At 40.4% G+C, this 25,539-nt stretch overlaps 1 protein-coding gene across 5 annotated transcripts in view; it reads left to right on the top strand.

The window, feature by feature from the left end:
- Nucleotides 1-25,539, top strand: part of diaph2 (diaphanous-related formin 2) — a 335,124-nt gene that overhangs the window by 276,638 nt on the left and 32,947 nt on the right. For 4 of the 5 annotated variants that reach the window (XM_053878770.1, XM_053878769.1, XM_053878768.1 and 1 more), the window contains 2 exons: nt 3,216-3,308; nt 4,560-4,625. In XM_053878770.1, coding sequence (XP_053734745.1) covers nt 3,216-3,308; nt 4,560-4,625 — 159 coding nt within the window. The remainder of the gene's footprint in view (nt 1-3,215; nt 3,309-4,559; nt 4,626-25,539) is intronic. The other variant, XM_053878771.1, reaches the window with a different exon arrangement.

Here is a 25,539-nt window from a genome sequence, read left to right as displayed (position 1 = left end):
AGCGAGCCCATAGTAATAACATCGTAATGACGTTTTTTTTTTTTTTTTTTTATTTCATTCAGTGTTCTAAATAAATACAAAATAAATATAAGTAAATATTTAGTAATGTCTTTGAATTTGAAACCAATTCTGACGGTTTTCTTTGTCAGTCTTAGCCAGACTTGAATAGAAACCCTCAGTCCGCTCAGTCTGAGTAAACATGCATTCCAGACCGAAACAAGACAGAGACCCTAAAAAAAATGGTCCTGAGACCGGTCTCGAGACCAAGACCAAACACTGCTTGGTACACCTTATGTAACTTTCTTCTTGACTGAAGCACGTTGTCGTTTGAGGCGCTTATATACCAAGTGACACAATGAGACAAAAGGAGCTGCATCCCTTGGCTAACCTGAACCAAAATCTTACGATGCACTGCCAACAGCGACAGGGACGGCGGGAACATGTGCTTCAATAGAACGCCTGACATAAATTGTGGTTTTTACTGTATGAGAGCTTCTCACGGAGAGAGTGCTCCTCCAAACGCCGTGTCCCTTTAAGAAGCCACATTCAAATATTGTCTAAATATATATGTAAAAAAAAAAAAAAAAAGACACGTCTCATTATGCAGTCGATGCGCACGCTCACGATGCGCTCGCTGCTTGTTAAATACTTTTTGGCTCAATGGAAGACAACCGTCTGCTCGAGTTGAAGATAAAGCCCCAGAAGGACGTACTGTAGTTAATTGAGTTCCGTTCGATGACAGGGGAGTACATTTCCCATTTTATCTTGTTCTTTGTGACTCTGGTTGTCTTTCTGAACTCCAGTCATCCAGGGCCCCAAAGTCCTGGCCATTACAAATGATGAATTGTGCTACAGTTAAGCTAGAAGTAGGACAAATTGATCAAAGTGTCAGGTGCCCCTTGTGATGTCTAGGTCTCCGTGAAGACGGCAGTGAAGAAAGAGCTGTCCAAAAGTTTCTGGTGCCAAGGTGGTTTTTGATGAATGTTTACCTGCCACTTAACACTTTCTGCTCTCACAAGGACCAAGGCATCGTTCCTGCCCTATATTACACCCACGCTGAATCCACCTTGATCCTCATCTCATTTTCTGTCCAAGAACTGTTGGTATAATTGAGATGGATTTTAACAGACCATCAGGTCTAGTTGCATACATTCATCCCTGAAAGTAACTGACAATACCTAGAATTTCCACCATGCAATGAGTTGTTGTTTTGCTTCAATGAGTTACAGGGAAGATGCCCATGTTCTGAAAATGAATCACTGTAGTCAAAGATGGAGAGAGTGAGCTGTTCAGATTTGCTGGACTGTTTTATTTAACCATGTCAGACTGGTCACATTACTATGGCGTGGTGAGGTGCAGTGACAGCCAGCTGTCTAAGAAAGGCGAGTGAGTAAAATGTATGCTAAAAATACGATTAAAAAAATGCTTCTAAAAATACATATAATTATTTATTAATGCATGTGATCTGGCCTTTTTTTCATTGTTCATTTTTTTCATAAGTTTGAATGCATGAATCCTCAAATCAGTGTCCTTAAATGTTTTAACATTTGAGCATAACACCTAAGCATATGAAGGACAGTTGTGAAATATGGCCCAAAATATGGGTACAAATTCCGACTAACTCTCAATAATGACACATAAATGTTTGAAAGTGGAATTCTTTTGAAGAGGAAGGGATTTTCAACTTCTCTGATTCCCCATGACAATGTGTGAAGCAGCGCATGAAGCCATGAGAGTGATTCTGAAAAGTTGTTCTCCACTCTTATAATGTTCTTTGCTCTGCTATAGTATCCCATTGAGAAGTCTAAAAATATCCCAAAAGGTTTCTTAAAAAGAAAAATAATTCAATTTAACAATAATAAAAAAGAAAAAAAAAACATAAATAAATAAACACACAGTTGTGTTTTGAGTTAAGTTTGTGAACTTTTGTTTGTGAAGCTTTCTCAAAGGCGAGATTCCTGTGTCTTTGTTTGGAATGTGGATTTTGTGCCATGTCTATTTCTCTCTTCCTTTGCGTCCACCCCTTTGCTTCCTTATTTTTATCGGTCGGATCGCTTCTTGATCAGCTTCGTGCCGTTCCACAATTTGTCAAGAGTGGTGGACTGTTTGTGGGAACATATTTTTTTTAATAAATACATGCATATTGAACACAATTAACATTTACAGGCAACATCTATCGTCATTTTTTTTTTTTTTTTTTTGCATGTGTCTCCCTCAAGTTCTCATTTTCCCTGTAAATGTCTTTAGCTTTCGGAATTTGCGACTCCAGTGGCTTTCATTCAACTTTCCGCCCTCTTAGTTGGTCTTTCCATTCACCCAGAGATTTGTTCTGAAGGTGAAGTGGGGCGAGTTGAACTGCAGCAAAGCGGAGAAAACAAGCTGCAATGGTAAACAATGGCAAAGAGCTAGTTCACTCATGTACAATAAAATTGATGGCAGAGTCTCCCCCTCCACAATAACTCAGCGTAATGATCCTAGTTTAGAATTATGTCTGTTCTACACGGGAATGATAAAAAGGCTGCCCCTCTGACTCATTAGTAACAGGGCAAAAAGATGTGCGACCCAGATGTGGAACCTATGCTTATTTTTGAACTCCCCGTCTATTGAGTGGTGCGCTGTATGTGCAGCGCGTGGGCACAACTTGTCATGCTGTTGGCCTCGCACTCGCAGTTTAAACGTCTCCTGGCTGTCTCCTCGCCCGCTTCATGAATCTCCACAACTGTTGGAGCAGTGGGCAGTCGGAATGTTTTCTGTAGGCCGGACCTGGTGTCATTGACTGAACAATGACGGAGCGTTTGGATATTGAGCGGCTGAACACTAAATCTTTGTAAAGAGCACTTAGCTCCCCTGCGTTAGCCGCAGAAAGAATATCTGTCAATGACCATCAGTGGATGCTTTCATCGTCGACCTCTCTGCTTGTATTACTTGCTAGGCTCTAAGTGTGTTTTCCTCCTCCCCACTAGTTATCTGATAAATGGCCATATCTGACTGTCAGGTCTCTGTCCTGCTACTTGAGCTACAAAAAAGAAAATATCTGTGTCTGCCACTGACCTTTGAGGCGATTCAGTGGTGATCATACTGCATTTTTAAATCCTATTATCACGTGTATTACAACACAGACGTGAAGCAAACCACGCTCGGAGAAGTTGACCTCATTGTGATAATGTTCCTTTCGCCTTGTAAACATTCTTCCTTTGATCTGTGTTACCGTGCAGAGGGAGATGAAACTGGCGTGATGGACAGTCTGATGGAAGCGCTACAGTCAGGAGCAGCCTTCCGTGATCGGCGAAAACGGACACCCCGCAATGGTGAGTCTTTAAGGGTCCACTTTAGTATGTATTTAAAGATGCAGCATTTTTGCAAGATTTCAAATTGTCTCATTGATGTTACATTTACTGATCTGTTTTGCACTCACTTGTCAAGACAAGCTCAAGGTTCTACTCTTGGTTTTGTCTAATGCCCATTAATTGAAAGGAAAAAACACACACACAGTTTCTGAAATGTACTCACTTCTTTGCAAAACCTTAGGAACTTCACCACCTTGATCCAGTCATCGTGATGTTTCTCATCTTGTTTTATATGAGTTCATTGATGAATACATTGCTAGTTACCACTACTTCAAGGGTTTCACTTTTCCTTCTTCCACCATTCGGCTCACACACATTTCAACACATGGTTTAACAACAAACTGCATCTCCCTCACTCTTGTTTTTTTTTTTTCTTTTTCAAATCCAATTAAATGGACATCTCACTGCAGGGGTCCCTTTGGGTCTGGAAGTTTCTTTTTTGGCCCTGTCCACACGGAGACGGAGTCGGTCGTTTCAGCACGGTCTCGGTCGGAAAGGCCTTTCATCCACACGAATCTGCTGTTTTCAGTTACAGAGTGAACACATTTTTAAACAGCGGATCTGTGTCTCCATCTGTATGACTGAACCGCAACTTTCTGAAAACGATAACGTCACTGTCCCATCTGTCTCATGCAGAGAAGTGCTCATTTGGCCGATATGCTTATTGTTAATATAAACACAGAAATTCAGTTACTGTTTCGCTATAATACGCAGCAAACAACCATTGCCACGACATAGACATGCTGCAGACATAACAGCAAATGAAACACTCTTCGCTGGTCACCTTCTCGAGTTGTAGTTAACTTGTAATAATAGCTCAAAGTTATCGTCCACACCTACAGTACGGGTGTGTTCCGCTCACGATGCACAGCGCTCCACTTCTTATTGTGCATGTGCCATACCGTCTCCTTCCATTTGTTGCGAGAGCATTGCAGCGCCACATAGCGGCATGTGTGTCTCATCACTTCAGGGCATTCGTCCGGACACCTGAAACAACTCAGTTTTGACGGAGCAAAACTATGAGCGAAAATGATCGGATTGGAAAAAAAAAAAAATGCGTCTCCGTGTGGATGTAGCCTTAATCTTTGGGAGCGGTTCAATCTTTTCATACCTTTGGGAAATGTCAATATTTATGCTTTCTTCCCCTTTTCTCCATCCTGCCCTTCCCATCCTTCTGCTCCTTGCTTTCCTCAATTCCTCGTATTATTACAGGTGATCAAAGCCCATCCAGTCCTTCCTCTCGATGGCCTGCCGCTAACTATGGTTACAGAACCCTAGGTGTGTGAACTATGCTACCTATTTAACCGACGACCCCTCACCACCTTGTCTCGTTCTGCACGTCTTTTGTCTAACACGAATATATGTTCCCCTAACACGTCTAGAGAAAGACAAGAGGTTGAACATTCTGTGACTAATAAGCTTTAGAGCTTTTGTTGTTTTATTTAAACACGACTACTATAGTCACGATTACCACAAATCTTTGTCTGTAGACCTTTGTGAGCATCTTGTGGAGTCGCATGGTCACATGTTCTGTTTTTCCTTCTGTGTCTTTTAGACTAGTGACATGTTGAGACTTTAAATTCTTCTGTTGAATGGTTGTTTCCATTCCCACATCAGAAAATATTTCTCTCTACGATATTGCCATGCAGTAGGTCCTGAAAAAGTTGACTGTGTTGATTGTTGCTTAACTCATTGATTTCTCTTTTGTTGTCAGAAATAATTTGAAATTCGCCTTTTCACTCAGTGGTTGTGCTTGTGATACATTTCGACGCATACACATCACATGCTCTACATCTGTCACTTTGCACCCATGTAGCTAACCATTGAAAAAACAAAGATTGTAGAGGCCTTCAATGTGCCCAACTTGTATGAGCTTCATGTTCAATTGGGATATTGCTTGATGTTCAAAGGTGTGTTTCAGCTTATTAAAGTGAGGCACCCTGTATCTTAAGCTAGATGGTACCAACTGTTGGATTATATAGTAACACTGTGGGTTAGACTTACTGTCTTTGTATTGTAAGCTGATGGATGGAGTGCCTTCAAAGTTCAGACAGGTTTTTGGGGGGTAGATTTTGGAGGACAGGCTCCATGTGATGTTACAGGACTGAAGGATGCCAAAGTTGAAAGATGCCCAACCTGTTGAGGAAATGGATACTTGTATACAGAAACAACTGTAGCGTAAACTTTCTAGCAATGGTCACCAAAATTATGAGACAAAATTGCCCCAGGATTGTTGTTGAAACAAATGTAGCTCACCACCTCTGGTTGGACTGAGGTATGAATGAATAAATACTGGATGTGACTCCAGTTCTATGAGTTCAGTTCTACATGCTGTGCCCTCCAATGGACCAGAGAGAAGTCCCAGCTGGACGAACAGTTAGAGGGCGCCGCATGTAGCGGGACACACGTCGAGTTCCATCAGATGGTCCTGACCCACTCACTTCTTCAGACTTCATAGCGACACCAGATGGTGGGAGTAGAATTGCACAAAGACCAATTCAAGGCCTGAGTGAAAACTGGACAGAGAATATATAAAGGTCTTTCAGGGCACAAGCAATGCCTCAAAAGTGATAAAGCAATGGTGAAGTCTGTTAGTGGGTGGAGCATGCATGAATGGATAATGCAAAGGCCATAAAAGTGCTTTATAAATCGAAGCCATTTATTATTATGACCTGCTCGAGACAGCTATCCACAGACGTAAAACATTGGAACCCAGGTGTTTGCTTGATATAAATTTGTCTAACTGTGAATCTACTTTGGTCGTATGAGATATGACTTGTTGAATCTGGAGCGTGAGACACCGGGACAAGTATTGCCCACTCGCTGTCATTCGAAAAGCTGACTGTAGATTATGCAACGTTGTTTTGTTTCTTGATCAACTGCCCTCCCCCATTCTGAGATCATCCCACCAGCCAGTAGCATGCACTTGAATTTTGATCCTCCAACTAAATGTTCAAGACCCTCGGCACTCTGTGCATCCAGAATGCATTATGCATAAACCGCTCCTTGTTTTTTCCAACGAAGAAAAAGCTGTGGTTTGATTAATGACTGTATCATTCCTGCAGTGTGGGGTGATGAGAGGGCAGAAATTCTTTAGATATGCCACTCACATGGATTTCATTCGAAATGAAATCTGGAAATGGGTTGAAGCGTTATGGAGCATTTGTCTCATCTTTCCAAAGAGGAAGGGCACAACATTTTGCGCACAGTTTGAATGGAGGCTGTAAAGAGAAACAGATCTCCTTTGTTGCAAAACAAAGTTCCCCACTGATAAAGAATTGGATGATGAAAGACATCGTGTTTTAACTTGGCCTTTTCATTCCAGTGGTTTTCTTGTTTTGCAAGCGTATGGTACGAACTGACATTGCTGGAGTCAGTGCTGTTTTTTATTTTTGCGTGCGAGCTGATGTGCTCTCTGACTTGGCGAGTGACAGCGCTGTGGTTTCTGAATATAGCTGTGGAGAATGCTTCTTGAGCACTTGTATCAGACCATGTGCTGAATCTAGTCTCTTCTGCTTGTCATGTCTGTTGTAATCTCATGCTTTAAAGCTTGATTAACCTCTTGTCATTCTCAAAAGATGGTGTGCACCACAGACAGTCGGCTCGATTTTGCCCTGAAATCTTCCCTTACGTCAAGAAGAGTTCACTTAAAAACCAGCATGTTCTTCATTGTCCTCCTTCAGGCTCAAGTATTCACTCGCAGCCCAAGTGTCAGACTGAACACAATTCCAGGCTCTGTCAGTCTCAATTACAGCCAATTCCAGAAGTATTTTCTATTTCCTTGTCTCCATTTGTGTAAGATGGAAAAACCTAGCCCTGGAGGCAACAATCGCGTGTTATGCAATTACACCAGCCAGTTGTAATTCAACGCGTCGAACTGGGTAGATTGATTGAGAGCATTTGAGTCGCATTCCCACTGGAAGTCGGGTTCCTCCTGGAATTCAGAGTGAAATTTGACTGGTTAAGATGATTATCAAACACATTAACCCACTGCTACTTTCAACACTAACAGTGGCGGAAAGAAAAATGCTGCATTTAATGAATGGAGACATAAGCACCTTAAGCAATGAACCCGTCTGGCCTTGACTTTTCTTTCATACGCAACTTTCATGATGTTGGTGGACAGATTTTTAGTTTTTATTTTTATTTTTTTCAGTTTCTAATCTTGGATTGTATTATATGAGACTGCCTTCATTCTTCCCAAAGCATTTTAATTTAGTAGCCTGGCATTAAAATAAAAATGTCAAGGTTTGTAATTTCAAAGTTATAGGAGGGTAAACTTTGCAAAGTGGCCGTCTCACTTTAAACGCTACGTTTACATAGAATGACTGATACTACAAAGAACTGATACTGCAAAGAACTACTATTCCGTGAGTCGTTCCGGCTTATCGCTGAGTATCAAATATTACTCAGCGAAGCATTTACAGTCACTTCAATAAACCTCTGTTGTAATAACTCTGTTGTAGAACTTGTGTTTTCTTGGTGAGACGTAGCTTTTCAACACAAGACTTCATGGTCACTTCACTTCCTTAGGTCATGTGTTGGTCCTCATTCTTGTCCTGGATGCCATGAAGTACGCACTTTTATTCATCCAAAAAGTTGCTCTGTGAACTTTGCTCGTGGCACTTTTTACCCCATGATCCCTAACAGTTGCATAAACAACCTTTGTGACACTAGAAGGCAGAGAGGTTGTCTGAGAAGTATGCATGGTTTTGGCTCAATATTTGTTATTTTATAGACTAAATTACTCAAGGATAAACACCGTTCTATGTTGATAATAAATAAATAAAACACAGAAGAGCATAAACAGTCCCTTTTAAAAAATAACAGAATGAAATGGAAGATCTAATACGGAACAAATGATGTGTTTTTCTACGTCTGCATTTGCTCCCATGCCTGGGTGTGGATGTTTCTGCTGAGAGGCAAATGTGTCGTTCTTTGAAAGGCTAAATTGTCTCGATGTCAGTACCTATGATTGAGACAATACTCATTACTTGCAGCAGGAAAACAACATGCCCTTATCTGTCTTGCAGGTAATATGTCTCTATAGGAAATATCATTGTCTTTTCAAAACAAATGTGCTATTGACAACTCGTTCCTGCCAGGAAATATTGCTGTGGTTCATCTGTAGCAGTACAGTGTTTTTTTTTTTCCTCTCTACCTCTTTTTTTTTTTTTTTTTCTTGAAGCTGAAACACTTCTTTTCTCTCCCTGCTCTGAAGGCGGTTGCCTCAGATATCTTGGTAACTGGCAAGAGATTGTTTGGGTTTGAAAAAAGGAGCCTCTCATACTTCCTGGCTTATTGATTTTTGGTCAAGGATGAAAGCCATAGCGTCAGAATGTCTTTCATAGGAAGGGGCATCCCAAAAGACACATCAATCTGATTTCAAAGAGAACCTGGGCAATCTTATACATTTACTGTCTTTTCAACATCATTACAATGTCAAACCAGAGCCGTTCTTTCTTTTTCTCGCTTCACATTCCCTCGCTTCACTTTCCCAGGTCAGTCCGTCAAAAGTTTCCAAACTGTTTTTCTGTTGCGTTTGTCTTAAGGACTTGTTTAAACATTGACACCTTTGCTTTGCTTAAGTGTTCACACTGCAGACTCATACCTGGGCCAGAGTCATAGAAATGCGAACACAAACCAACCGAACTTTGGCCCCGGACTCAAGTGATTATGCAGAATTGGTCCCAGAATTAACTTGCTAGTTCGATTTGAGCATTTAGTTTTAGTTTAGTCAGAGTCATCTGTGGCAGTTGCCACTGCACTTTAGTCGACTAAAACTCATCACATTGTTCTAGTCTTTTTTTATCAATGCAACTGAATTCTGTACATGTCAATTCAAACACGGAAAACAGAGAAGACAAACTGTTACAGACAGGAATTATTAAACTAACTTAAGGAACTAATCTGTAGTTTTTTTTTTGTTTTTTTTAATCACATTTACCCTTGTTTTTAATTGTCAAGAATTGTGCAATACCCATATAGTTATGTTCATCACATGGCCAATGTCTTCGTTGCGTCTCTACTTTCTACTCTCTTGGACAACAATTCTGTGCACACGGCGTCTGGCTGGGCAGAGCGAGTACCAGAAATAGGGCTCAATCCAGAGAAGAGCGAGGGCAGAGGTGTTAAGTGGCACAGTGTGGAAGAAACCAATTCGGCCCTTCTGGGCCTGTGTCCATGGTGGGAAAGCGCTATAGACATGTAAGTGTTAGCCTTCTTAATATCCAAAGTTTAACTGCTCCCTACCCGTGTGAACCTCCTCTATAGCTTGATAGATGAATACAATGTTCAGCACAAAATAATTTCCTTCACATATAACATTGGTAAGATTAGACCTGCATGTAATGATATATTTTCTCGTCCCAGCAGGTTACATCACTTATATTGCTGTTGTTCCGCCCCTGTGGAAATTGTCAGGAGAAACAGAGTGTTGTCAGATGCTGTGCTGAAGCTATTTGCCCTCACGGACTCTGGGTTTCCACTCCTGGCTGTTAATAGATATTATTCACTGGGGCTGCCACAGCAGTGATCCCACAGGAAGACGAGTTAACATGATTTGGGATGAAGGGACCTGGATGGTTTTGCAGGCCCGCACTATGGCCAGAGACACCGATGGAATAGATCTCTTTCTCGATGTCCTGTTTGAAATATACTGCCTGCCTTTTTTAGATAAGGGAAGGAGAGGCTTACATTGATAAAGTGAGGTAAGAACGCTTGCCTAATTGAAGATTTTATGTCCATGTCTAAAGAGGATGTCTCGCTACCGCCCATCGACCTCCAGGACCTTTGTCTGGACCCGCTTCTTTTTTCACCCTCAGCATGAAAACCCCATCATGGTAATATAGATGAAGACTTGATGTGCCATTTGGGTAACCTTGGCTTGTGAATGATTCATCGTATTAGACTCTGCCAAGAGTGGATATAAAGTAACTGAAGTGTGTCATAGAGCCATTTGGAAAGGATAAATAAAATCCTAATAAAACACTTCTGAGTGGACGTCAGGGGTCTGTCACCTTGTCCTCACTGTTAAGTACCCCCTAAACCTTTTTGATTTTAAATTACACTGACATTATAAACTTCAGTACCGGATATCACCAGTGTGTCCGCCTGCCCTTCTTGGTGCCATTACGCCCCTTTAAAGCCTCCTGCCTCAGATGACAAATCGTGTTGCCGGTCGGTTGCCAGTCTCCAAGCCAGAGTGTCTGGCTATTCCATGGACTCACTTGACTTTATGTGTCTCTATCCTTGGTCGGAGTTTACTTGTTTATTGATTGGATTTCCCCACCTTGACACAATTAAAGGATCTAATCTAATGTATTTATTTATTTATTTTAAGACCCTCCTTCTACATTAGACATAGATTAAGGTTGGAACGAAACTGAGTTGCAAATTGTACTTTTTTTTTATTTTAAATGTGTTGGAAATTTGAACACATTTAGTTTTGTTTGCCTTGTTCCCATTTATTAAATATGAAATATGCCATCTATCACTGTGAAAAGTAATAACATACTAACCTGAATGATCATCTTAAACCATCTAAGGTTTATAATTTAAATAAAGTATGTCATCCCAGTAGCATGTTTTAAGCACCTACAGCTCAGGTTTTTACAGTATAGGTTTCTTCTGTGCATTGTTTTTGAGAAAGACTAACTTCTGCCTGGATGTAGTCCATCAAATTGTTGTTCTTTTCATGAAAGAAAAGTTTCATTGGTTCACAAATGTCAAGTTAAATCCAGGGTCTCAAACTCTGCCTTGTCCCAGGAGCCATGTTTCATGGTAGAACTGGACTCTTGTAGGTATGTTTCCAGTGCAGAACTAGTGCCAGTGCAGAGAGAATGAACCACAAATGTTTACTGTAAGTATCCTCCAAACAACGGCTGTTACTTCTGCATTTCCCATTGAGTGACACAATTCACCAGAATGAAAAACCTTATCTGCACTCATTTCTTTGAATGAGATTTATCCTTCAGTTTCATGCACCCGCACAAAAGAATAAATAATTAAAAACAACACCTATATTATGTGTGAAGAAGCATTACATTCCACTCAATCCTCCAAGTCCAGTTGAATGAAGTTGGTTGCTGAATTTTATACTTGGCCTCATGAACCTGATATGGATTTCCATACAAACAATCACAATACTTCCTCCATTGTTATGTGACTACACAACCCAAATGCCAACTTATCATATCTAATAATATCCTGGAGAGTTGTTTTTTTTTTTTTTTTTAAGCACAAAGAATATTTGCTTTCAAGTATGTGGGCAGTTATGAAAGGTCAGCCCAAGTGTAAATTGTCAATAGTAGATCAATTTTGCCGAGCATATAAGCTTCCGAGGCCCCGTAATAGAGAGTATTGTCTTATTTTTTACCCAGAGCACATTCACACAGTACGGGTGATGGTGGTTCATTGTTTGATAAATACCTAATGGACCAATAAACTAGGGTTTAAAGCCCAAGGAATGCCTGTGGAAGCCAAGTAAGGGAGATGCAGTCAGACTATCTGGCTAACTGAAAAATTGCCCTCATAACGTTCCAATGGAATCTCCAGCCGTCTTGCCGGCTGCTGAAGGATGGATGAATTGTGTTGCTTGAATTAAACCTTATTTATCAGTGATTACGATTTTAGTCCTGCAAACAGATGATCGGCTTGAGAAAAAGTCATTTTCCTGGGAGTGAGATGCCATCCCAAATCAATATGTCCTTTGCGGCCGTGCCAAAATGAAATATTTCTCCTTCCTCCTTGTCACTGTGATTAGATCTTACTTAGCTTTCTGACGCGCACGCGCACACACACACACACCCACATGCGCGCTCACAAACACACACACTCCTTAGTTTGATTTGAAGTAGCTGGTGACATTCAGGCACATTCACAATGACTAAGTCTTGTTGTGCGGTTCCGATACACACACCAAAAATGAATATATATATATATATATATATATATATATATATATATATATATATATATATATATATATATATATATATATATATATATATATATATATATATATATTCATTTTATATATATATTCATGTATAAATGCATATTTTTTTTTTTTGCAAATGATTGTACGCATTAAAAAAATCTCTATCTCTATCTATATATATATTTTTTTGGTAAATGATTGTACGCATTAAAAAAATCTCTATCTCTCTCTCTCTCTCTCTCTCTATATATATATATATATATATATATATATATATATATATATATATATATATATACTGTATATATATATATATACTGTATATATATATATATACAGTATATATATATAGATATAGATATAGATAGATATGTATATACATATATACAATCATTTACTACTATATCATATTTTCCTGATGTGATTTTACCCAATGGTTCATGAGGCTTGTCACTTCTTCCTCCTGCTGTTGTCCCTTCTTCTGTTGAATGCAACCCAGGCTGTAAGATGTGTCCAATTAAATCACGGTCTGATGTTTCTTGCTGGGAAATCTGGTCGGCAGATGACAGTCGCACAAGAAGGAGGGAAGGTTAACTGTGAGTTCAAACCAAAAGACCATCTTCTCAGCCCATAAATACACAATACACAACATCTCCAGCACTCCCGCTCCAGTCAAGCATGATTGTGCGCGATGCTGAGGCCCATTTGCGAAGCTCTTCACATTTATTTATTTATCTGTTTATTTGCGTCAGGTTTATTTATTGATGAACCGCAAGGATCTGATAGCAACGCTCCATTTGGGGGAATGGAAAACTAGACTCTACAAGGCTTGGACATTGACACGTGAATGGAGGGACAGAAGATTCGCCTTTTTATCGACAACTGTGGATCTGGAGAGCCACATTCTTTTTGTTGAAGGGATACAGCCCTGAAGTTACTTTGCACTCATGCTATTTCTGTCCGTCGTTTCGCTCGCTCCGCTGCCTTTTCTGTTGTTAAGTATGGGAAATATCTCGAGCATATGAACCTGCTCTCGTGATTCTCCACAGTTTGTAGCTGAGGAATGACACTTTCCTTGTTAACACAGTTCTAATGTACATACAGTTGAAGCCAGACTTTTAGATGAACCGTGTCTCACTTCATATAAGACTAAACATGTCTTGTGTCAGAGACTTTCCTATTCACTAAATGATGAGGCACACTTTTCTTTTCTAGCCATTTTTAAATCACTGGAAAGCACAATGTTTACAACACAATTTTAATGTCTTCAAGCTACATTTGAGCTTGAAAGTGTGTATGTTCCTATATATTGACATCTAGCTTGAACAGAAATTCGATAGCTGCCACATTATTAACTCATATTTAAATTAATGTCTGCTTTTTGCTTAATCTGCAGTTCAATATTTAAAGGAAACACTTTTAAAAAACAGTGTTTATACATGAAATACAAATGTAATAAAATAACAATAGTACACAAAAGGTATGCATCAGACTAAAATATGAGATGACTATATAATGCGCTTTTTAATAGATTCAAATCACGCTGACAATTGCAATATGGTCTCCTGCATTTACAGTAACTTGGGTGCTCACATTGACTGTCAATATAGTGAGGCTCACGGCCTATCTAATTTTGAAATAAGCTATGTAGCTACTGATAAGATAATTTAGCATTAAAATATGTAATGAGTATAACGATAATCCTGATTCGCCTCAAAAAACATCTACGCACACTCAAGCCTGACTCGAGAACATGCATATTTTAATTTACTGCAATTTATTCCAAGTCCCCAGCGTGTCCTTGCGTGACGTTGAAGGCGCTGTCATGCTCAGCCTCAACATATTTCGGATGTGACCAAGCAGACACAATGAAAGAGAATATGAACACTGAAAGAAACACCAGCTCTGTATTCATGTATTCCATAAATTACAGTGATTCTCCCTGAAGAGATGACTAACATGTCAAGTTTGCAAATAAAAACCGTTTACCAGTGTACAACCCTCCACCCTTTCGCCATCTCGCTACTTAATCCTCATCCACTGGAGGCAGAGATTTGCTTTCTTCTCTTCATGTCCACCGTACGCTTGCATCATTGTTTCTGTGATGACTGTTGTATTCATTCATATTTATTGTGTCCACAGCCACCCCTGGCGTGAATAAAAGAAACGCTCACTTGTAAACAAAACAGCAAATGTCAGTGTAGCATATTACTTTCAGCTTGAATGCAGTACCTGGAATTTATAGTGAAAATCATTTCCCTTTAGAGTTGTACATCCACGTTGTACTTGGTTTCCTTTCAGAATAGCATGGATTGGCAGTATTGAATGTGAGACTGAGTGAAGAGAAGTGGTGGCTAGCATTAAATCAGAGACCATTGTTGATCTAGGAAGATGGTTTTGTTGTCATCGCAAAGGTGCACTATAAAATGTGTGAATGTAATCGTTTGTTAATATTAAATTCATTCCCTGTTTGTGTGTTTTCTCATCAGATTGCGTTCAGATGTTTGTGTCTTGTAGCCGCCTGTTTTTATGTAAACTACATGTGTAAAGTTAAGTGGCAGTTGACAAGCTCCGATGGCCTCATCCCTCAAGGCATCGCCCATTAAGTGAAGGATAAGGCCGCACACAGCCTTATTCAGCTATATATACTTCGTCTCTTATACTCTAGATGAGTCTCTTCCGCTGGCTCAGGTCAGTCCTGCCTCAGGGCGCATTATGGCTGATGGGAACTGTGATGTTCCTCCACATTTCTGACAAGTGAGTCGAGGAAGGGCCGTGTTTGTGGCCGCACGTTTGACCTTTTGTGCCAGGTTCATCTGTGTATGTTGTTTTTTTCTTAATGTGTGTGTGTGTGTTGTGGATGTTTGTTTGAAGGAATGTTGACTGAAGCTCTGTGTTACTTTCCAGGTCAATGGTTGACTGGATTTGTGTGTCAAAGTCGCTCACTGGTTAGTTTCCCAAGCAGCACAAAGGGCAGTTTCAAACTAGACTATATTCGTGGTTGAACATTAAAGTAGCTCACCCGATTTTGACTGTTCATTTCATGTAGAATAGGATTTTGTTTCACATTTATTTAAATCACTGTTTTTCAGCCTTTTTAAGCCACAGAACATTTGGTTCATTGAAAAAATCCCGAGGAACACCACCAAAGGAACCTCAGCCTAAGCGCACCTGTTCTCAGTCAAAAGTCCTGCGGAAAATCCCTTTTCAATTCTGAAAAAGTGGTATCAGCTATTTTGGCATGTTATTTGCAGAAAACAGAAAATGTATCTGTTTAAAAATGTCTCCAGAAAGGGGTACACAATATGGCAAAATATATCAGGTTTTATTTATTTATGTATTTACTTTGAATCACTGTTGTGATTTTATCACTTTTCTTTTGCATGATTTTGTTGTACAATGGAGAATTTCCAGACAAATCCTTTACATTCTTTGTTTTATTTATAATTTATGAGGTTCTGTGTTTAGCTTTTAACCAACTTTTAACCAACGTCGAAAAGTGTCAAAAAAGTTTTAAAGTGAGACGTCACGTTAGCCGTTAGCTCTGTTAGCTGTTGAAAAACGCTGATCTAAATAAAGTATATCTTTATAACTTCCTTTCTAAAATCATACTCCAGAAAAGTGCTGCGCAATAAGACTTTGAACACTGAACTTTTTCAACAGTATTGGTCATTGCACACGCAACCTGCAAGTTGCACATTTGCCAACTATTAATACTGCAATACACAACATAGAAATAAAAAGAAGCCATCAATCGAAACAAAACTTGATTCCTGAATCACTTGTATGAATTTTCTTTTTCTGTTTCCCCTTCCCCTCTGGGCCTTTTGTGAGACCGCACACCTTATAAGTAAAAAGTTGTCAGCTTGTGCTGTCCATGCCATCGTCGCTGTATCAATAAATTCACTGTGTAGTGCATTGTGATTAGTGTGAGAGCATATAAAGCCATTTATGGTTTGCATGTTTTTCACCTCTGCGACACTGTAGGCTTCCTTCCTTGATGGTAATACCACTGTTATTATGTTTACGATGGCTACAGTCTGCCTGAGAAATTGATTTTTCCGCCTTCAAACGTAAAACTTTTATGACAGCAAATATCGCTGAGGAGGCAGGCCTTTCATTATTTTACAGGATCGTGCTGCTCGCTGAATAGATGGGCCCTGCTTATAAACTCTGAATAATTGAACAGAGGAATCAGTCAATGAGAGATGGAGGGGCGTCGGGGTCTCGATGGCTTGATGGGCGAGATGACAGCGAGTGAAAGACGGAGACAGCAGACTTATTAGGCGATGTGTCATGCTGCGTCCTCGCTCCGTTTGCGCCACGCTCTCTCATCCGCACTCGGCCTTCATCTCACTTTATTTGCTTATCACTCTTCTTAGTTGCTCCCGATCTATATCTTCCCTGCTGCCGATCAATCTTAACCATGCTTAAATATTGATGTCTGTCTCTGTTGATTTTCATTGATGATATTGAGCTTAAAATTTTGCATATTTCTCGAGCTGAAAACACCAATCTATTGGATCATGACAGACTGTTAACTCCCTGTATTATTCGGTGTGTTTTCAGTTCACATTAAAAGCAAAGCATCTCTTCAGTGGTTTGTGTTGCCATGAAAGACTGGCAGCCTTCATCCCGACGATGTTGGAAACAGACGTATTTCGAGTTAATGGACTGGCACTATTGGATTTCCGTGATGTGCTGTTGACCTACATCTCTTAGCTACTTACCTAGCTAGCATCGTCCCGTCCCGACTTTCAAACGGAGACTTGAATTTCCCCTCACATCCTGTCTTCATCCATTCTAATGATCCGCCGTCACTGGGAGCAGAGTTATGACTATTGGACCAAACATCGGCTCAGTGGCGCCATGCGCTGCTCTCTCTGCCCGCATTATCCATTTATGGCGTATCCCCTTCTGTGGTGGGCCATCTACGTGCCGCCTAGTAATGATAGGAGTCTTGGCGACCCTGTGCATTTGGACTGTAATACAAGACAAGCTCATTAGAGCAAAGATCTGACTCACTTGTCCATTACATTAATTGCAACACATCACTTCTGCTCAGCCTTGTATTGCATTGCAGGCGTTTTCCGTCATGCATTACCAAGTAGCTTTCACCAGTCATTTTGCCATTAAGGTGAGAAAGTACATTGAAATAGCAAGGTCTCCATCGTATTTACATCTATGAGGAGTTGTTTTACGTAGAGGCATTTTGCAGTCAACTTGTAATTACATTTGCTCCACCTTCACCCTGCTGATTTACGCTTTGGAGACATGAAAGAAAAGGGCAATAAAACTGCAGGGCCGCTCGTCCAAAGGTCGTGATGACGTGTGCCGGTCCCTGGCCCTGGTCGCCTTAGGCTTATTCACCCAGTTGTCGTGAAACATTCAAAGTGTCTATTCCAAAGGGCCAAACTTTTGTTCCCTCATAATGGGCCCGAGCAAAGGTTCCACCATAGACGGGAGCTCCGTTCAAAATCAGATTACTTCCACTGAAATCCTCCTTTCTCCACCTGCCAGTGAACTATGTCAAAGCCATTGTGTTTTCTCTGAAAAAGCTCTCCATTTTTGGCATAATGGATGCTGGGTGTGTGTTATTGCTTCTCCTGCCATTTATTCTTGAAGGGAAGAACCGCCCTACCCCCACATTCCCACTCCGTTCCTCATATTTTCTTTGAAGAAAAATCTGGGCCACATGCCCCAGAGGAACGCAAAGTGCTTTAATTCATTCGCACCTTTTCTCTCTGACTGCCATCTCCAAGGCTTTTCTTTATGCCCAGAAGTGATTTGTTCAGGCTGGACCATCAAAGCAATTACGGTAGTGGCCTGCTTCCCTATTATGAAAGGAGATGACTGACAACAGAGGGACGGCGCCGAGGTGGAAGGGCAGTGGGCTTTAAGATATTTGATCTGGAAATTGTTTTTCTATTTATTGGCATCTTGTCAGGTGACAAGGAATGATGGTTGATGTTTCATCTATTAGAAGATGTTGGGGGTTTTGTCAAGTGAAGTATGAACACGTTTTCTTTAGTATGAAAGTGAAAGCAATGCAGAAGAAAGTGATATTGGAAAAAAGTCCACCAACACCAGCAGACCTCTGAGGTAATATAAAAAAAAAAGCCAGACGTATCTCCAGCGGCGCCGATTTTTGGTTATGCCAGTGGGTGTCCAAAACTTTATGTGGAGGGGGTCGCATCACGGAGGGCGTTTATTGATTCACTTGGCTAGAAGACTCATTTGCATGACATAAAAGCACACACGCAGCCAGAGAAAGACACACACATTTTCCATTTTTCCCTCGCTTTGCGAAGTTGTTACGAAGCTTGACTCTGTCTGACTGGACCGGGGCTCTAAAAGCAGTGAATACATGCTTTAAAATATTTAAGAAAAACACGAATGCTATGCTGCGTTAGCATCAGCGAGTATAATGGAAATAAATGTGTGTAATATCTGAGGAGATCATTTGAGAAGTGTTTGGATTTAACATTATACATGCAGTACTTCTGACTGTTGAAATCTGGGTTGCCCACTCAACTCAGTCCAAGTCCATGCACTAAATATTCTTGAAGTGATTACTGCGACAGAAATGAGGAGTCTAAATGGAGTGTGACTGTATGGATGCTCGGCAGTTACTTCCAAAATACGAAATGTCTCCTTCACCACCGACTACCTCATAAAACAAGAGACACTCCTTCTCCTTGAAGCAAACACTTCCCCATCCTTCACTGAATGACTTTCATTCTTCAGTGTTTGGAAGTTTCCAGATTAATTGTTGACATTTATGTTCTCCTCTTGCTGTAAAACAGACTGTCGAATGGTGAAACTTTGTAATGTTCATAAACTACAACGCGGTTTCAGTGTGTGGGATCATATAGTATATGACACATTGAAAACATTTAAGACTTTCACATTGTCAAAGCGGATTAGTGCAATGCTTTTATCTGGCTAACTCTGCTGTTAATGGCAGAACTTCTCTTCTATCCCGCACTTTGTTTGCATCCCTTTGTTTTAAAGCAGTGGGAATAGCCTTAAGCTTGTGGGAGACAGAGGGGAGTCCGCCGCCGTCAGTAAAACTATCATAATGACTGCACACCGCACAGGGTGAGTTATCATGATAGTGACACAAAAGCAGTGGGACTATTTGACTAATCTCTGACAACGACACGTAAACCTCCAGGGGTCACACGCCCACAAAAGCGGCGACTCGTGGGTGTCTGGAACTTCATTCTTTGCTCACGGCATTGTGCTCTTTTCTTCTTTCTCCCAACCAGCCACGTACACGCCTCGCGTTAGTTCCAGCCTCAGTCCTTTGCTTCTCCTCAAGTCACCCCGAAGCATCCCCCAACTCGCTGGTATCCAGCCACAATCTCTGACCCTTTGTTTGTGAGGGGAGTGCTTTGTTTGGGGTTGACAGGCCATTACAATTTGTCAGCGCTCCAGCTGCAGTTCCGCTGCAGAAGAATTTACCAGTCCACAAAATGCATTTCTTTGCATAGAGGACATTGAAATATAGACCTACATAGAGAGGAATATGTTTTTCCAAAAAGAAAGATGGTGAAAAGTTTTCTAACTTTCTTTCTATAAAAAGTAGACTCTTAGTACATTTTCCTAACTATATCAATGAATATCCAAATAAAATCTCACATCATGATTTAACTATTTGTTGTTAGACCAAGGTTTGGTGTGTATGTCCTGTTTGTCATGGCTTTTATGGACAAGATTATTAGGCACAGAGTCTTGGACACTAGAATCCCCATGTAGCGCCCCCACTAGAGTCTCGTGTGTATGTGTTTATGGTATATTTCTACTGCAAGAGCTCTGCCAATAAAACCCTCTACTACACCACATATTTCAAAATTTCAAAATACTATTTACTTCAGCAACTTTTATTCCCATAAAATGTATCTCCATATCCTCACTACTGTGTCCCCTCTTTATTGAAGATTGTTCATATCTTAGCTTATGTTTTCACATGTTGTCACTTTTACCCGAGTCGACTAAACTTCATCCACTTGTAACTAAATGTGAAGAAGTGTCTGGTTCTCCCTCTTGTCACGCACGATGCATCTGGAATAACGCCACGTATACAACCATGTGTTCCCGGGAAGTGTCTAAGGCATCACTTCTCGCACCTCCATCCATAATTAAAATCCTTCCATCCATAATTCAGATGTGTTCCTGACACATCGTCTGGTGATATGACATTATTTTTCCATGGCTAAACAGAAATTGTTGTGCCCCGGGCGCTTCACTATGTGTGCCTGACATACTTTTAAGTGTTGACGGCGCCACACTCAACCACAGTCTCACTTCTCCGATCACTTTACAATTGTAATTGTTGGAAACACATCACTGAATCACTAACCAGAATTATTATACAGTAACACAGTTCTATAACCAGGTTGTTTTACATAAATTTGTCTTTGAATTTAGTCGTTTTGGAAACGTTTATTGAATTTTTTGACATCATATTTTCAAGTGTCCTCATTTTCTGTTCATTTTTTGAGGAATATATCTTATCTATGTGGCAGCACAGATCTGTGGTTATAAACTGGTAATGTTGTTGAGGAGGGCATCTAGAAATCGTATTTCATAATTCCTCTGGCATTTGTCAGAGACCTGAAAGAGAGAAGACGTTGCGTAATTTAGTACGTGTTGTCGAGTCATTTCCTCATGTGCTCTGTTGCACGTCTTTGGGTCCAAGTGGAGCCAAGTCATCCACATCGTGTCCAAATTCAGCAAGTTGTATATTTGCATTTTTTTTTTAATCTCCCTTAGATAATTGACTGGGTGTAGCACTCCAGTGGTCTGCAATAGTTGTGAAGTTTACGTCACTGAAATGGTTTTCCAGAGATTTAATCCATTTTTTTTCGGAGAAACTTTCAGCAAAAACAAAAAAATCAAGACGTTGGACATTGAGAACATCAGCTATTCCCTCGGTGTTGACTTGTTTTTGATGGACATGTTCCTTAAGCTCTGGAAATTGTCAGCATGTTTCTGCTTCTATTTTCAACGTAATTCTCACTGCCTCGCAGTTTTGAGCCGATCTCTGCCTGATTATTGCCGGTTATATATGAACAAGAAACACATTGTCAGCCATTAAGTTTCAAATTGTTGAAATTAACCAGCTGGAAAAATGCTGCTGGCGAGGGATGAGTTGGCTTTGCAGATGCACACCACCTTAACAATCGGTCCAAGGCGAGTGTTTACCAGGACGCTCCTCAAAAGTACACCACACTAACTACAAAAGGGAAAAAAACAAAGAAATAAAAATCAAAGGCCAAATTGAAGCCGAAGTATTGACAGGTCAATATCAAAACACCTTCCAGAGATACCCACCCTGCTTTGTTAGATCATATTTTCAGGCCTATAGTTTGAATTGTTCCTGCTGATCTGCGAGATAAATAGCTGCGTATCAGCTATTCATCCTTAGTTAAACAAAATAAGTCACCTTGACATCTTTGCTAAGCAGTGATCTATGCAGACAGGCAGAACAGCTGTCCAACGGCATCAGATGAAGGATGCGTCTGCATGCAGCCTCTGTAGGAACAGGTGGCGACATAACCGTGTCATTAACAAATGATGATGCACAACTGTATGACCGGTCTTCATGAGTTCTAATGTCAATAAAATATGTCGTTCGATGTGTTTTATCATGATCGTAGATGGTCAATTGTTTGGGAAACTCCCTCCGATTAATGGTCATAATGCCTGTTTGCTTGAGATGACAAGCTATTTTTTTTATTTATTTATTTCAAATGTTGTTGCAGTTGCACTGCAGCAAGAGAAGTGACTTGCTGAAGTCATCACATCTGTGCGTTTGCTGTGCAATGTGTAATATTTAATCGTGACTCGAGAGAAAAGCGATGCTAAGTTTTGATCAAAAGCTTGACTTATTTTGCTCCCTGCCACGACGCCATATGACACCAATTACCGACTATGCGTGCTATGTATGTTGCAAATAGAGATACATCATGGCAACATCTGCCACGGTCTGCATGCAAGTGACTGTCGTGTCGACATCTCTTGAACATCAGTGTGTACAATAGTGAAGCTGATACAACAAGTGGCATCAAGTTAAACTCCTGAAAGGGTCACTGTTGGGGCTGCTACGACCAATCGATATCACTGACTCTTTTCGAGTCACGATATCTTATCGCCAACCGCTGAGACTCGGGGAACATCGAGTCAACAAACTATTCAAACCACATTTTAGGCAATAATGTTTCAAAACAACACTTAACACCATACGTCTTGACAACACTTGCAGGTTCACTAATGGTCTGTGACTAGTGGACTATAGTAGTGGACTAGTGGACTAGTGGGTAACATAGTCACTAGTTGCTGCCCTCATCACTGCTGTTCTTTTGTGTTCTTTTTCTGTGTACGTCTTTCTTGGAAGTCGCACGTACATTCGTCATATTGGTTTTCTTTTGGTCTATTGTAAAATATTTTTGCGTCTTGTTGACATAGGCAAATAAAAAATGGCATCTTAACTCCAATGCGAAGCTAATGTAGCGCTTAGGATTGTACTAGTGAATATGGTGTGCAGTACAAAGGTTTTACTGTAATACTGTACTGACAATACTCAAGACTCCTAGTACAGTTTTGTCATATGTCACAGATTAAAAACTGACTAGAATTCTTTGGTAAATTTCTTCTTTCTGAGTTTCTTTTTTGTAATACGATTTATTTTTTTTACATTTATTTGTCATTATTTATTGTGCGATTTAGGCAAAAAAAAACAGAAAATATAATCTCTATATCACCTGTAGACCTGCTTTCTTAAGCGTACATCTGTTCCAAGCCAGAAAAATCATGCTACATTTGTGAAATGAAGTTATGAGTTTTTCAGTGATGTCACAAAGATGGCAATGCTTGTATGCCTGTCCTGAGCAGCAGTATGCTAGTTATAAGAAGTATGGATAAACACGGTGCCACATTACATATTAATCTCATTAAAATCAATATGCAATGTAAATAAATGTGATTTTTTTTTTTTTTTTTTCGGATCACACTTGTGATAACCGAGGTAAAGTAAGTAATTGTGTCATATGTTGTCAACCGAGGCACAATAACTCACTCATAAAATAGAAGAATCCCAATGAAAATGGAGACCTGCGCATTGTGTGATTCCATTTTCTTCTGATGTCAGGAGTCTACAGGTCGTGTTCAGCTTTCATGGCGTATATGTGGCTGTGTGAGAATCCCAACAGTGTCTGGATGACACTCGACTTGACTCGCTCTCACAAATCAACATCTGTTTTTTTCTTTCAGTTGTCTTTGTGTGATTTCATGAAATATTTATAGATATATTTGCGATGATTGCGTAACACAGGTATTATATAAGTCCTGTCAGTTACACTTATGCTCTGGATGAATATCAATTGAGAGGGAACCTTTGAAAGAAACAGATATTCATTCATTTTTTTATCTGTCTCTCATTGGTGGGTCGGGAAGTCTGGAGCACAGCCCAGCGACACAGGCGGCAGGTGACCAGTCCGTCGCACGGACGCGTGTGGCGTGAAGGGAAAGTCATTTTGAGAATCGGCACCGGTAATGAGGAAAGGCCATGAGCCAGCAGAACATGGATTTAGCAGGACTGAAAGAGTACTGTACTGTAACTAATAACCACAGCAGCACTCAATATTGTACCTACTCCTGAAGGATCTCTCCTCTTTGTTCGTGCTTTTAATGAGCGTACGTATGTCCAGGGTGAAAGCTGAATTGGTTGAAGGAAGTCAACAAAAAAAAACATTGTTTTTTGTTTTTTTGTTTTTTTGCTTGTTGATTGCGTATGTGTGTTTGTGTGTGTGAACATGATCCACAGCAGAGTCAACCAATTCATAACTGCAATGGATTGTGTTTCCCCCATATATCATTGTCAGCGCTGCTCACCTCTGCAGGGCCAGCTTATTTAATGGCTAAGACCTAAACTCAGAGTGCACAAAAGACCTCCACTTCGCTTTTCTACCCATTTGCCCTCTGGCATTTTCAGATGTGCAAGTGTGTCGGCCAGACCATGTGTGTTTACGCCTGCTTTGAGCTTGGAGTGCAGTGTTGTTTATGTTATTGCAGAACGTTAAAGAGATCTATGTTTTGACCTGCCACTCAAGTACGTGTTGGAGAAGAAAACAGCGTTGGGTTATTGCTGCTCTACTGCTGAAACTTTAGCCTGGTAACCTTGTGTTTTTAGCTACAATGGATAGGTTTACTGTACTTATCCCATCGTAAAAAATACCCTTTGTTCTTATGTGTTGATGCTTTTAGCAATACAAAGAAAACAGACGGAGAAAAAGTGCTAACTTCTTCACGAATTATTCATGTTTATCCCGATACAAACCTGACTCACACAGCGTGATGAAAGCAACTCAGGACGCGCACCATCGATCTTGAAATACTCGACCAAACAAGTCATGTAAAACAGCGACCGACACTGTTGTCTGCCTTGGTTGAAAACCTCATCACTACTGATGGCAAGTTGTGTTGATCATAGTTCTTCAGAGAGGTTTGTTTTTCATTCTTTGTAGAATCTATAACCTGTAAGTGAGTGATGAGTAATGCATAACCTTTTGATTATTTGGTGACATCACTCCATTCGTATTCCGAAAAAAACCTCAGCAGTCTTAACGCTATCGTGCATATCAACGTATCTTATGTCAAGTTCCGAACAGCAGGAAACTGTGAGTGATTTCAAATAACATTCAGCGAACGAGGTCTGGAGCAAATCTTTGAAGTGAGCTGAGTAAAACCTGACTCTATTGATGTGCTGCAAATAGAATTCATCTTCGATAACAAATCCGGACTAAGCCAGGGTGCAGAGCCTACAATAACACAACCTACAAGAGTAGGTCGCACAAACATGTGCGTCCAGAGCTCCCTCCTTATGGGTCGTTTTATTTCCATTAAGACGCTGTTTTCTTGGTTGGGGTGGTTTAAGACGGTCGTGATTCAGATGCAAATGACACAGTTATCAGCGGTGAGGACCTGATGAATAATGGGATGTACAAAATGCACGACCCTGCATAAGGAAATGAAAGAGCGTCTCTTTTCTGCTCCACTGATTTCATTATAGACACTATTATTGGCTTAGAATGGCAACATCCATTATCTTGAGTCAGAATGTGACCGTTTTCTTTTTTTTCTTTTTTTTTTTTATGCGGACGGTCTTTCACTACTGTCAGACCTAATCAGATATTACTGCCCCAGATGGGAAATCAGACCCAGTGTGCATAGTGGGAGCCTTAAGGC

This window comes from Synchiropus splendidus, chromosome 11 (genome assembly GCF_027744825.2).
Source record: "Synchiropus splendidus isolate RoL2022-P1 chromosome 11, RoL_Sspl_1.0, whole genome shotgun sequence".
In the NCBI taxonomy this organism is placed as follows: domain Eukaryota; kingdom Metazoa; phylum Chordata; class Actinopteri; order Syngnathiformes; family Callionymidae; genus Synchiropus; species Synchiropus splendidus.
This window is presented reverse-complemented; position numbering and strand designations above follow the sequence as displayed.